Source organism: Fukomys damarensis, unplaced genomic scaffold (assembly GCF_012274545.1).
Source record: "Fukomys damarensis isolate Sample0158 unplaced genomic scaffold, DMR_v1.0_HiC HiC_scaffold_28, whole genome shotgun sequence".
In the NCBI taxonomy this organism is placed as follows: domain Eukaryota; kingdom Metazoa; phylum Chordata; class Mammalia; order Rodentia; family Bathyergidae; genus Fukomys; species Fukomys damarensis.
In genome coordinates this window covers 26408859-26422818 of record NW_022900940.1, presented here as the reverse complement: position 1 = coordinate 26422818, position 13960 = coordinate 26408859, and the positions used below count along the sequence as shown (strand labels likewise).

The following is a 13960-nucleotide window of genomic DNA, read 5'->3' as shown; positions in this document are numbered from 1 at the left end:
ACACCACATGAGGGGGCTCCCACCTAATTCTGCTGACTTTGACTCTGTGAGCTGTCTGGTCCTGGGCACACCCAAAGGTGTGGCCATGTGTTAATAGTTTAAAATGCCAGGTAGCAGGGCAAACACAGACCAAGTTCAATTCATTTAACCTCATAAACTATGTAATAAAAGCATACATAATTTATTGTATCCATTAAATCAATTCTTCAAATTTTTAAAAATAGCAAGTGAGATACTCTCCAAATCTGGAAGCTACTGAGTTATGAGAGAGAGAGAGAGAGAGAGAGAGAGAGAGAGAGAGAGAGAAGTTAACATGACTTACATCAAAGAAAAGCCCATCTTTTTTTTTTGCATCTTTATAACAAGTAAAAAATATTTTTCCAACCAACCTGATAACATGGATCCCTCATTAGTAGCCTCAGACAAATTAACACTCTCAGAAAATGAATAGATGGGGCTCGATTAACCCACTCCCTGAAAGTAAAACAAAAGAGAATGTGATATTTAAAAGCCAGTGTGACAGTTCATAAACAGTGCATGTCTTTGAGGGACTATAAAGGACACATAAGGGAATAAGATAAGCATTCAGTTTATTTCAACTTTAATCTGTAACCTGTACTGTTACTTGGATGGCACATTTGACCCACATTAATACAATACACATACAAACCACCTTTACCCACAGGAAAGAGAGGCCTCCAAACTATTTGGGTGACTCAATCATTTCATGGCACCCCCTAAATCAAAGTAAACAGCTAAAATTTCCAATGATTTGTTAGGTATAACTCAGTAAGAACTGAAGCCCTAACATTTTAATGTCCACTTGAAAAAATGATACAGATACATTAAGAAAAATATTTTAATTTTTTATCTATAAATAACCACATTCCCGAATTAACAGGGCATGTGCGCCTGTAGGTACTAAAGAACTTCTTAAACCTTGGAATCAGATCAGCCCCCACCACTTTCATATCCTCTTCTGCCTGACTTTCATGGAGTGCTTGCCTTTTATTATTACAGCCACCAAAAACCCAGCTTTAAAAGGATATGCCACCATCAAAGTAGTATGTGCAACCTAATGTTGAAATCATAAACTACCTGGAGTAGTTTGTGATATACCTGATACATGATAAATACAACGACTTTTGGCGGGGGGATTTAAAATATTCCATGGTGCCCCTGAGCATTCTCCTCGGCCCTGGGTTACTTTGGTGCTCAGTTTGGGAAACAGTGATAAAGTATTTTCTTAGGTCAGTTTCCCCTAAACTATTCCCAAGAGGAAGATTTGTGTGCACAAATTGATGACTAAAGACAAACTCTTCGTAGAGACCAGGCAGGAGAGCAAGAAAAACAGTGAAGGCAGTGCAGAAAGCCAAGCCAGGGTCCTACGTCTGGCACATCCCCCCAAACCCCCAGCCAGCTGGGACTCTGGATGTCAGTTTCCCCTCACAGCTGTCCCACACTGAGGCAAGAACCCCAGGCTTTCCTACTACTAAAGCTGTTGCCAGGGCTCAGCGCTTGGAAGGACAAGGAGAACAAATTCCCAGGCACTTCCTCTCACTGAGCCTACAGTCAAAGCCACGCAAGGATCCGGAGGGTAGAGCCAGTGCTTTTGGACAGGAAGCCCTGAAACCAAGAGCATGAGGATTTCAGGATTCAGGGCAAGGCACCGACATCACATTTCTACATTGACGCTCATTAGAAGCTTTTTAAATTAAAGCAGCAGTCACTGCAGAAATCACATGAAGACAGAAACTGAAGGTGAACTTACTAAAAGCCAAGCACAAAAGTAACTGATGAGACTGGGCCCGTTCTGAGGGGGAAACGTCTGGATTTTTGCCTCAAAAGTGGAATATATCCAATATCCAGAATAGCATCAGATTCTGAAGAACTATTTAAAGTATCATTTCACTGACATCAAATATGTAAGTGTCCACTCAAGCGAAGGTTGAAAGGTTCTGAAACTGTTTCTTTAGCAGAAAAATATATGACTTAGTCGTGCTCCTTTAGGATCTTTAAAGTAAAGACAGCTGAAATTTTGCTGTATCATGGAAAGAACCAAGCAATGTCTTAGTTTGAGGAGGCCATGGGTCCTTGTACCCAGTGGCTGCTCAAATAAGCACTAATTTCCTGATTTCTACCAAGGTTATCAAGGGAAGCAGGGATGGTCTCACTGCAGGTACCTCTCACTTATAAAGCTAAGGGTCACAGTCCACTGAGAAGCCTTCATTGTCATGATATTGTAAGCTTTCTAGTTGGTGCAGAAATAGGGAGACAAGGTAAGGATGATCTCTGCCCTTCCTGGTCCTGCTGAGCTCCTATGAGCAATTTCTTCCATCACAGAGCTATACTTCATTCGGTTAAAACTGGTAGTAAATGCTGTCAAAATGTTAAACTGTCTAGTTGCCTCCCCGTGTGAAGCCATCTAGGCCACAGAGCATGCAGAAAGCAAGGCACCTTTCACATTAGTTGGAGAGGACACTAGGGCTCAGGGTGGTAGAGCAACAGAGCCCAGAAAGAAACTATCACCTACACTTCCTGAATCTCATTTTGATCATTAGCATGGCTGAAGTGACTCTGTAAACTCTGTGAACCTACAGAAATCTGATTCCTTCCAGTTTTCAAACATCCATTTGCCAAAATAGCAAAACTCTTGGTATTTTTCTCTTCTTCCTTATTTCCTTCACATCCTTCACCTACTTCCTCAGCAAGTCTTGTCTGCTCCACAACCTGACCATATCTCACTACTTCCTCCTCCACCCACTCTGGCTCAAGCTTCAACTCATATCTCATGCTGGAGCTATTGCAAAAGCCTCCAACGTGGGATCCATGCTTCCCCCTGACCCCTGCTTTACTCTTCCCACATCTACAGGGTGTCCTTACAGATGCCAAGTCAATTCATGTTACTCCTCCACCCAAAGCCTCCAATAAGTTCCCACCTGAACAAAAGCCAAAGCCCATACCATAATCCACATGATCCACATGGTCATATACAATCTGACCTCCCCACTATGCCTCTGATCCTGTCTCCTTCTCCAGTGCCTTTCTCCCACCCTCCCAACCACTCTGAGCCCCCATCACACAGGCTTGGCCGAAAGTACTTCTCATACAGCCTACTGTGTCTCTTGAGCACTGGAACCTGAAAAGTTAAAAAGATTTCTTCAATGTGATATGAGGCCAGTCACCTGCAATTGTTCTAACCACAGCGTGTGTTTGGTGCAGAGGTGTGAGAAAGAGAGGCTGAGCCCTGTACACACTGGATGCCAGGGCCGGGGATTTAGCTCAGTGGTTCCGCTGCCTGCCTCACAAGTGCAAGGACCCACGTTTGATCCCTTGTACAAAAACAAAACAAAACAAAACAAAACAACAACAAAAACGCCACACTGGATGTCACCTGGAGTCCTCTACAGAAGGTGGTCCTATCCAGGGGACCCTTGTCTCTTACTGTTCTCCAAGCTATACTTGGTGTACATGTAAATAAAAGCCCAAAGCACAAAGTGTCTTACTTAGCTCCCCATCCCCCCACAAAAACCTGAAAGGTGCTACAGAAGCTATTTCAGATTAGTGTCAGAATTTTGCTCACCTCCACAGCTAAGCTGGTTGTGTATCCAGCACACTTCTTAAACTGCAGACCCAAGTCGATCCTCACCCAGTTTGTCCTGCTTCTGTCCTTGGCCTCCAGTGATAAAATTAGGCCTTGTCTCCTCTACAGTACTGAGAAAATCAACTCTTTCCCCAATCCTGTACACTTCAATCCTGAGTGAATCAGACCCAACCTCTTTGAAGGCACTCGATCCCACATCACATACCCAAGCCACTCACCATGCCATGGGAGAATGCAGGAAGACATGCTCTCCCCATAGCCTCCATTCCCAGGAATGTCTGAGGGCTCCTTGCAGCTATAATCCCTGCAGAAAACAACTGCAGAGATGCTCAGTAAATGTTCCCAAGGCATCACTAGCTCAGACTTACTCTTCCTGCCATCACCAAGGTTCCTGTTCACTACAACTCCTCCTCCCCAAGCACCTTGTCAGTGACCCTTTTGCCATGGGGACAAATCCCAGTTTCTCTGGAAAATAAAGGCAGGACTCAACCACACCCAGCGCTGCTGGCCAGGCAGCATCATCCAGGGCCACAATGACACATGCACCATGGTTCATCCTGCCTTCGGACCGTGCACACCCTGCCTTGGGAAACGGGGCAAATCTGAAGCACATTTGGGAACTTCAGTGATCATCTGTGGAAACACTTCATCTATGGGAACAGCTGTGAAACTGTCTCTATTCCAAGGTTCCTCTTACAGGACGAGTACCTTTAATCTCTATATAAATAGGGAGAGAACACATGACAAGCTTCCCTTTCAGGTACTGTGGTTGGCTAGGATGGCACAGAGCCCCCGATGGAGGGCAAAGACAGCGCCCCTCAAAGCTCTAACAGAAGGGACGATCAAGTTGCAAACAGCTGCGGGAGCCTAACGAGGGTGAATGCTAATGGCTTTTCATTGTTTAAGAAGAAAAGCCGTGGGAAATACTAAGAGATGATTCATGCCACAAAGATCTGTCTGCATGGTATTTTTCCTGTTACATATAGATGAACTTACTGAGGTAAAAGTCCATGATCTTTCCTATGTTTTTTCATATTAAAGGGAACATAAAAAGGGTTTCCTGCTTCTTTCTCATTCCCCAAGAAAAAGAAAATTCCACAGCAGATTTTTTTTTCATTTTCACTATTAAAGGAATATAAATAAATGGAGGATTCCAGAATAGTTCCAGAGTTGAAAGTTCAATTCTAAGCAAATGGCATTTTTTTGTTGTTTTGTAGTTTTGGGACTGAAGCCCAAAGCCATTAATATTTTCACATGGTCCTGGCCTCTGGTGTTGTAAATGTAAATAGGATTCCCGATGCCTGAGTCCTCTGGCTCCTCCTCATGTGCGCTGACCTCTGAAGGAACAGTTGTTCCTTCCTTGGCTCCTGGCTCTAAACCTCCCCCCACACAAGGAGGTGGCACATGGGACACAAGGGGAACTGCGGGCGCTGTAAGATGATACGTTTGTCTGTTCGCCAAGGGTTGGGGGCCTAGGAAACACATAAGCTGGTGCAACCAGAAAATTACACAAATAGTAGTGACAGATGGGAAAGAGGGTGTGCTCATTTTACTGATTCAGCCACCATGGCCTGGTGTGGCAGTGCGACTGGCACAGAACCTTACCAAAGTAGCAGCACTGAGCCTGACTCTCAGCCCAAACTGTCTCTCTCCCTCCACCAGGATCCCTCATAGGAAGAGGACTAAAGAGAAAGGGAAGGCAAATATTACTGTGGGAGCAAGAATGCTCCTCAGAAGGCTATGGGGGTCCTGAAAACTCATCTGGCTGCAAGATAGTGTCTCCCTGGAGGATGTGTCTCAATTTAGCAGCCACACAGAAGCAAATTCATGAGCAGGCAAATAGTTATCCCTTCTTGTGACTGAACTTACGCCACTGTGTTCAGGACTATTAATACATGGCAGCTGATGTGCTCCACAGCCCTTGTCCAGGACAGGACCACCTGGCATTTTGCTGTCTGCATCAGATGCCACATTCTACTAACAATACAAAACAAGGCAGGAAATTTGACAGTGGACATAGTATTCGAAAAGAGAACAGGCAACAGAAACAACAGATGAGAGGAAATCTATCTATCCCACAGGTATCCGTGCTAACTTGTCTTACATACTCAATGTATTTATTCTTCCTCTATGTCACTCAATCACCCTCCCCCAAAATGTGCAGCTACCCAACCAGAACTCCACCCAGTAGATCCCACTGGTCCCTGAAATCAGAAGGGTATGAACAGGAAGGACATTCTTCTACAAAACTGAGGAGAATTTCAGAATACTTTTGCATATTTACTCACTACCTCGTATCAAGTAACTACAGCTGTAAGCCCTGGAGTACAGCAGAGGATAAAGCCATATACTTGCCTCATAGAGCTCACACTTTAAGGAAGATGAATTATAAACACAAGTAAGTAAAATGTGTATCAGGAGGTAAACAGGGAAGAACAGGAGAGGCTGAAGATCCCTCAAGTCTAGAGGTGCTCCCTTACCATAATCAGAACAGGGCTGCCTGATAAGATTGGCATACAAGTGCACTGAGGGACTGGGCTGTATGGATGTTTTAGTCAGAACAGCACAGCTGTTAAAACCATAGCACCGGAGGCAGAAGCACTGTGGTTTGTGCAAAGAATAGCAAGAAAGCCAGTAGAGCTGGAGCAGAACGAGCAACAATGGGAGTTAAGGTCAGAGGAACAGCAGAAGCCAGCACACTATGGCCCGTGGAGAATAAAACAGGGACTTGCGTTTGTTTTGTTTTTTTTTTATCCTGGGAAGCTACTACCAGGCTTTGCGCAGATGATTTGTGTGATCTGACTGAGCCTTTGAAAAGAATCTTCTAGGTACAGTGCTAAGAACAAAGTACAGAGAGCCACGCATCAGAAGCGGGAAACCCAGTTAACCTACAGCAATGGTCCAAGTAAAAAATGATGGTGGTTTGGACTAGGGCGGTAGATGGAGATGATTAGAATTAAGATTTTGGTGCATGTGGCCAAAGTATCTATATGCTGATATGAAAATGTCACAATGCAAACCAATATTCTATATGAGTAATATGCAGTAATGTTAAAAATATGTTTAATGAGCCAAGGATTTAGCTCAGTAGTTTTGTTGCCTGCCTTGCAAGTACAAGGTCCTGAGTTCAATCCCTGGTACAAATAAATAAATAAATAAATAAATAAATAAATAAATAAATAAATAAGATGTTTAAAAAAGCCGAGGTTTTCTCATAGTTTGAAAGAAAAATCAAAAGTCCTAGTTTAGGACTGTTTAAATTAGTTGCTTGAAATAGGATCTCACTATACAGTTCAGGATGGTCTTGAACTCACCATGTACCCCAGGCTGGCATAAAACTTGCAGCAACCCTCCTGCCTCAGCCTTCCAAGTGCTGGGATCACAGGTGTGCACCACAGTAGTCAGCTGGCAAAGGAGGTTACTTTTGAAATTCCCAAAGAAGGAAGAATCTATCGCTCAACATGTGAAACAAAGGAAGAATTTATAGCAATGTACAGCAAGGAATTGGGTACCTCCTGTACCTAATAAGGCTCAGACTCCTACAGCCCAGTTGGTAGGAAGTTGAGGCACATAGAGACCTTCACAGGAGAGTTTAGGGATGGGTTGACCTTCAGCTGGGCAGCTGTGGTTCCTGGAATGTAACTGTCACTTGTCCTCTGGCTCTGAGAAGCTCCTGTACTGCTGAGAACGTATCGCTTACTGATTTGGCCAACCTTATAATTGTTTCTAGTGGCTACGCATGGTCCAGGAATAAGTAGGTCTTCCTTGGAAAGGTGGGAACACTTGAATTTCATGCCCATGAGACATCCAAATGGATGAGATTCACGAGCAGAAGGGCGGCAGGAAAGAGAGTACACAATTACCAAAGGGGCACTTTTCCCTGGTGAAACCCTAGGAAAAACATAAATACTCTCTGACTGGTGTTTTATAATTTTCTTTACGCAGAAATGTTCTAATTAGGGCAATTTTAAAAAATTAGTTTGTAGGGAAAAGAAAAAGAAGCCAGAGAATTAGAAAGGCACAGGAGAAAAGAGTGTGAGCCAACACTGCTTCTAGACCTCGGCCTAAATCTTCAGTTCCTCATCCATCAAATGAGCCTGTATTTTCTTCAGAGCCCATTACATCTCTGTGATTTTGAGATTTCACACATGCACCTGTGTGTGTGTGTGTGTGTGTGTGTGCGTGTGCTTGTGTGTGCATATTTTTTAAATGGGCTATATCCTAAGTGACATTTCATGAGAAATTAAAAGTGTAAGAGCTGGAAATCTGTTCCAAGTTAGGTAACATGAAGAAAAGAAATCATTATTTTCTTGAGGTCCACATGTGCAGGATATATTTTTATTTTTTATAATTTTCTGTATTTTTCAAATTTTTAACCTGATCCAAATAATTGAATGGAAAGAAATTCCAAGTGAAGAATTTCAGTCTTGATATTCTCTGATGAACCCTGCATCCATGGCTTGATTTGGGATGTAAGACCCAGGTCTTGGTCTCCAGGAGCTCACCAGTCTCTGAGGCCAAGAAGGAACAAGATCTTCAAGAGCTTTGTAGACCAGCAGAGGAACAAGCCATCGGAAGATTGAAGGTGCATAAAGGCACAGCTTCAGATGTTGAGGGCCTTAAAGAAGCCACTTTATTGTATCCACTTTATTTTGCTGACTTGACCTATTTCCTACAGAATTCTGAACTGTGTAACAGGGAACCCCAAATGGCCAGGCTTCTCCTCTCCTGGGCAGGGAGGAAACTTGACTGGTTGCTCTACTGTGTGATGAGATAAAGTCCACAGAACAAGCCTCTTCCCAGCAACTGCTTGTATTTCAAGAACTTAAATTTATTCATCGACTAAAGAGATTTTACTAGAGATTCTCAATACATCCTAAATTCTAGTCCTCTCATCTCACTGTCCTCCGTGAGAAAGTCTGGAAAATGAAGGCTAAAGGACCAGGTGAAGCACAAAAGGAAAAAGAAGCACTGCATCATGATCTAGCCCAGGAGATGACATGGACAGCAAAGGCTGATTGTTCAACGAATGCTGTATTGTTCCTGTTGATTAAAAGCATCTATGATGTTCCCAGAACAATTTTTATAGAAGTCTCTAATAAGACTATCATGGTCTGGACAGATGTTTTCTTCTTGCTCAAGAAGTTCTCTCTTCTATGTAATATAAATATATTCCCCATCTCTACAGCCTACAGACTCATTTCCAAAATGTTTAAAGTGTATCGCAGGTAGTTCAGGAAAGTGAATATAAAATAATAAGGATGCCAACTTCTTTTAGAAAAGTGAGTGAATTTTTGGACAGGTAGGGTTGTAGTAAATGGATGCGTGGGTTTCTTCTAACTAAAATGAGACTACCTGGGGAGTCTCTCTTACAAAAGTTATAGCAGGAGGAAGAGAGCCTGGTTATCCCAGAACAATAGTACCAGGAAGGGCCAGCTAAGTGAATGTTCTAAATTCCGTGTTAAGGAGTAGAAGGAAAGATTAAAGTAACACCTTAAAAAATAAACTGTGAAATTTTAGTATATGTGCTGCCGAAGTGAGCACAATAAACTGTGAAATTGAGACATATTTTACCTTACATTTAACAAAACTTAAATTATACTGCCTTACTAACTAAATCAAAGCTAGAATGAATTCTGCTAGTATTCTGGCATGCTTTCTCTGAAAAAAAATAAAGAACATGATCTAATATTATTTAATTCACTTTTGTCGCACAAAGAGGTCCATTTTTGTCATTATATTAGAAAGATTCATCTCCCTGCAATACCCCAAAAGGCCCCTCCTGATTTTGTTATTCAATACATACTCTTACATTGCCATCTTCCCCACTAATACCCTTTTCATCAAATGTCAAGTGGCCTAATTCTGCCAGAGCCTCATTTGTTAGATTCCACCAGTTCAGCACCATCACTCTAATAATTTCATGAAACCCTGTAATCTTTTGCAAGATGTGCAAGCTGATTTCACAAGGTAAATTATATTCTCACTGTGCTACAGCATCTTTAAGTCAGCAAAGAATAGACAGACCAACAAAGAGGGAGCAAGGAGAAGCAGATACCCAGAAGAGACATTTGCGTAGAGTTCAGTTGTATAAGTGCTCAGTTAATAGAGAATATATCAATGGTGTGACAAGTTTTACCTCCCTAAACAACCTCCTAACAATCTCCTAACAATCTGGTCTTGAATACTGAGCACTTTTATTTTCTTGTTCAGTCAGATGAGAGGTAAAGGGGTGAATTTATTTTCTAACATCAGTCTCTACTACAGACAAATTATGTTATCACAAAAAGAAAGGCTGGGAGATTAAAATACATTTCATATCCTGCCACGCTTCAAGATTAGCCAGTGTTGTGTAACCTTCACTTTTGGGACAGTATTTTCCCTTGCCCTTTCAGATTTCCCGTGAGGTAATTGCAGTGTTACCTTATCTGACTCTGGATTAACAAGTCTGTCTAGTTTCAGATGCCACCTGGCATGTCTCTGAGAATGAGGGAGTAATCACAGGCCAGGCTTCAGAAAGAACCTAGAAGGAGATGTCTAAAAGTGTGGACAAGAGGAAGACTGCAACTACAGAGAGCAAGACAGAAGAAAAGCCACAACCTGACCATCAGTGAGCAGAAACCTGGAGGAACTGGAATGGCTCATGCTTTATGTCTTGAGTCTATGTTCCAAATCAGCCATATCTTAAGGGTAAGTAAGCATCATAATATCCTAAACATTCCCACTCTTGTCTATAGCACGAATGGGACTAAGAACCAAAGATCCACCTCCCTCCAAAAAATCTCCTTCAGCCTTTAATTGTTTTAATATAAATTGAATATATTTCCCATCTTTTCCCTTTTAGTGGGATAGTAAGTAATTTATTTGCTGGTCAGAGCGGCTATGAGTCTTCAGGAAGAAAGGAACCACATCTCCTATTCATCTTTGTATTTTCACCCTCTCATCCTTCTCCACTATTTGTATCCTCCCTTCCTTGAACATAGTAGTTCTTTGCCACTGTAAGAAACTGAATCTCAAGGACAGGGGATGTAGCTCAGTGGCATTACGCCTGCCTTACTAAGTGCAAGGTCTTGAGTTCAATCCCTGGTACTGAGAAAGAGAGAGAGAGAGAGAGAGAAATTGAACCTCAGCTTCCTATCCAACACTAAACCTAATGTTCACAATGAAAGGGGATAGGAAGCCATACCAAAAGAAGCCCTAAATTGTAACTCTAAATTAAAAGTCACAAGAAAAAAAAAGAGAGTGAGGCCATCATAGCAAGGTTACATGAGGTGAGGGACAATAGAAGTCCTTTAATCCTTAACTTTTACCCAGCCCTGCTTTTAGAATAGAAGTGAACATAGCGATCTGTCATCAGCCAAAGGATGACACAGAAGGATGTTCCTGATGCTCAGCATTCCTAAATTCCTTCTTGTGTTATGAAAGCAAGGAAGCCTAAATTACCTCTTCCTGGTTTGAAGATTTCCAGGGACTGCTCATATTACAAACAAAAGCAACTCTATCTGATCTAAGATGTCCTATTAATCACTTAAGTAAGAGATCCCTTAACTTTAGAATTGTTAAGATCTTCTCTAACCAGTCAATGCCCACCCTTGGCCTGCTATTTTCCCTAATGATTTTTGTATCTGGGGCCTTCCCCAAAGTTCTGACCTCGCAATGACAACTGTCCTACTGGATATCCTTTAAAGAGTTCATGTTAGTTGTTTTCAAAAAATTAAAGAATTTTATGTCCTGATATCATTATTCTGCTGCTAATCATTATTCAAGGGCAGCTTCAAGTCCTTTGCAATCTTCCTTAATGTTTCAACAGTCTCTGTGTGTATCATTGAGAACTGAGCAATAATCCAATTACACTTGAGAAAAGATTTTAGGTTTCTTTTATCATCTGAGCCAGCCTAAAAATTCTTAGGTTAAGCCAAATATAAAGGCACGCCAGATGCTGTTCCAGACCTGTATTCTTTAAAACTAAACCAGAGTATTTGGCAGTGTCTGTGCAGTATTAAATGACCCCATTCAAAAGACCAAGTCATCAGGCCACCACCTAGGCAGGTATTTAGCCCTTGACAATCAGTGGAGGGTCCATCAGGATAGTCTTCTGTTTAAGGTCAATCACTGTTAGCCGGGAGTTAGCTCAGCAGCACCACGCCTACCTGGCAAAGCGCAAGGTCCTGAGTTTGATCCCCGGTAAGGGGAAAACAAAGCAACTATTGCACTGGGCAAAGTCAGGGTGTTATTTTGGTTCAGGCTTTAAATAATTAACATTCTTATTTTATTTTTCACTAAGACAGAATTCAGATATCTCAATCAAGTCCCAAGGGGATGAGTAGGACTTTAGTTTCTTTGTTGTCATCTTTTCAGTTGATGCCTTCGGAGTGAGCCTGGGCATCTTGGAAAGAGCAAAAAGCAGGGTCCTACCACAAGAGCCTCCTTCATCTACAGCAGGAGCACACCCAGCTCCCAAGTGAAGCCGTCAGAATGGATTAAAAAGTTGAATGCCGACTGCACTCCAGGGCCTGAAGTCCCCAGTATCTGCAATATATGGCTCTTGACTACACACAACTAAGCCTTCCTCTGCAGTCCCAAACACTGCATCTATGTTCAGGCAGGTCACAGCGCAAGAGAAAAAACATCAGAGGTGATCCTGAGAAGAGATCTCCATGAGGCTGTGACTGCGTGCTCCACACTCCTTTTTTTTTTCCTTCAGGCCAAGGCTGGGGCGTCCATGTAAGCAGTCATCGTGTCAACCGTGAAAGTAAGACATGAAGAACACAGTCCATGGTATTACCCAGTGTCTCTTTCATAGGGACCCACGCAATGAACTCCTCCTTGAGTATCCAAACTCAAAATGAGGAGAGTAAGAAAACCAGTGTAACTTGAGTGCTTTCCTACTTTACCTTTCCTGTCATCAAATTCATCTAAATTCAGTACCTAACCAGTGATTTTAGAGAGATCAAACGCAATGCCCGCTCATTCTCCTCCTTCTAAACAGCCTTTCCTCTATTTTGTGCTCAGCCTAGTAAATTGCTTTAAATCATATTCCACATATAAGACATATGAAATGTGTCATTCTCTGGTAAAGCTCTGCTTTTGGGGAACACTCTTACCTGCAGATGAGTCTATTTTTCACCAAAGCTGTAAAGATCTCCTGAAACAATTTATGCTGGGGATGTTTGCTGAAATTTCTCTCATTCTTGTAGTTTATACTGTGATAAGACAAACAGAAAAGTATTTTGCAATAAAAATAACTAAGGCTGTCTCCATGCTAACAAAGCAAAGGCCATCTAGCTTCAGACAAATATGGTTGGAGTCTTGAGGTTCAACATATTATTGCTAAAAGCAAGTATCAGCTGTTGAAATAGGAAATAGAAATTCAGTTGTAAACAGCAAAGATAGTCAATCATATGTGTTCCATCTTACCTTGTTAATTAAGTAATTATCTTTAAAAACTTACCAGCTAAAATGGGTTGGAGGAAATAAAAGGATACACAGAAAAAGAGTATCTAGGGCCCTCACCTAGACAGCTGGGCCACAAACAGAGGAGAATTTTCTCCCTTCTCTTTCCAGTCACACTCAACTCCATTAGTTGCTCTATATGTTATATCATGGATTGTCTCCTGCCTTTCTTACTAGATAATAGGGGTTCATTGACAGTTTACATTCCTCCAGCCTTGACGGCTTGATTTATCTAGTCTGCACTCTTTCAGCTGTGCTGACTGCTGATTGTTGATTGTTTATGTTTTGTGTATGTTTAATAAAATTTGGAGATATTCCAACTGTAATTTCTTTTTGCTGATATTTCATGCTACTAAAGAGATTTACAAATACTCCCAAGACATTCTACTTCAAAGCCAGGGGACATAAAAGATAATGCACATAATTATCACATTTTGCAGAACCTATATTTTGGTGCATGTTAAAACAGACTAGTTTTAAGATGTAGGCCAAATAAAGTGAAACTGAATGAATTTACCATTTCAAAAGCAAGTTTTGTGACCTTCTGTTGTCACTGGTAACCATTCTGCCTGTACTGTCTTTCAGATGCCATTCTCCTGTGTGTCCCCTTCCTGACCAGGTAAGGGCTATAGAGATTTCTTAGTACATGGATACTCATGAATGGAATACATAAGAAAGATTATTTAGCATTTCTGATTAAATATATATTTTGAAAAATATGATCCTAGGTAATGTCATGTAGATTTCTGGACCATTTTCATTTATAAGATAATAGAGAAACAAACTTGGTCAAATAAGTAAATGATCATTCTGGAATAGTCATGTTGATGTCTGATCCCATTCATTATTTACATGGTACTCGGTGACCCAGGAACATTATAAAACTGAAAGAACCAGCTCCTG

The 13960-nt window shown here is 41.6% G+C and overlaps 1 protein-coding gene across 4 annotated transcripts in view; it reads right to left on the bottom strand.

Annotated features, from left to right (window-relative positions):
• Nek10 (NIMA related kinase 10) overlaps window positions 1-13960 on the bottom strand; it is a 237548-nt gene that overhangs the window by 200395 nt on the left and 23193 nt on the right. For all 4 annotated transcript variants that reach the window (XM_010638285.3, XM_010638286.3, XM_010638287.3 and 1 more), the window contains exons 5-6: window positions 12709-12807; window positions 390-474 (exon numbers count right to left, since the gene is read on the bottom strand). In XM_010638285.3, the coding sequence (XP_010636587.1) occupies window positions 390-474; window positions 12709-12807 (184 nt within the window). The remainder of the gene's footprint in view (window positions 1-389; window positions 475-12708; window positions 12808-13960) is intronic.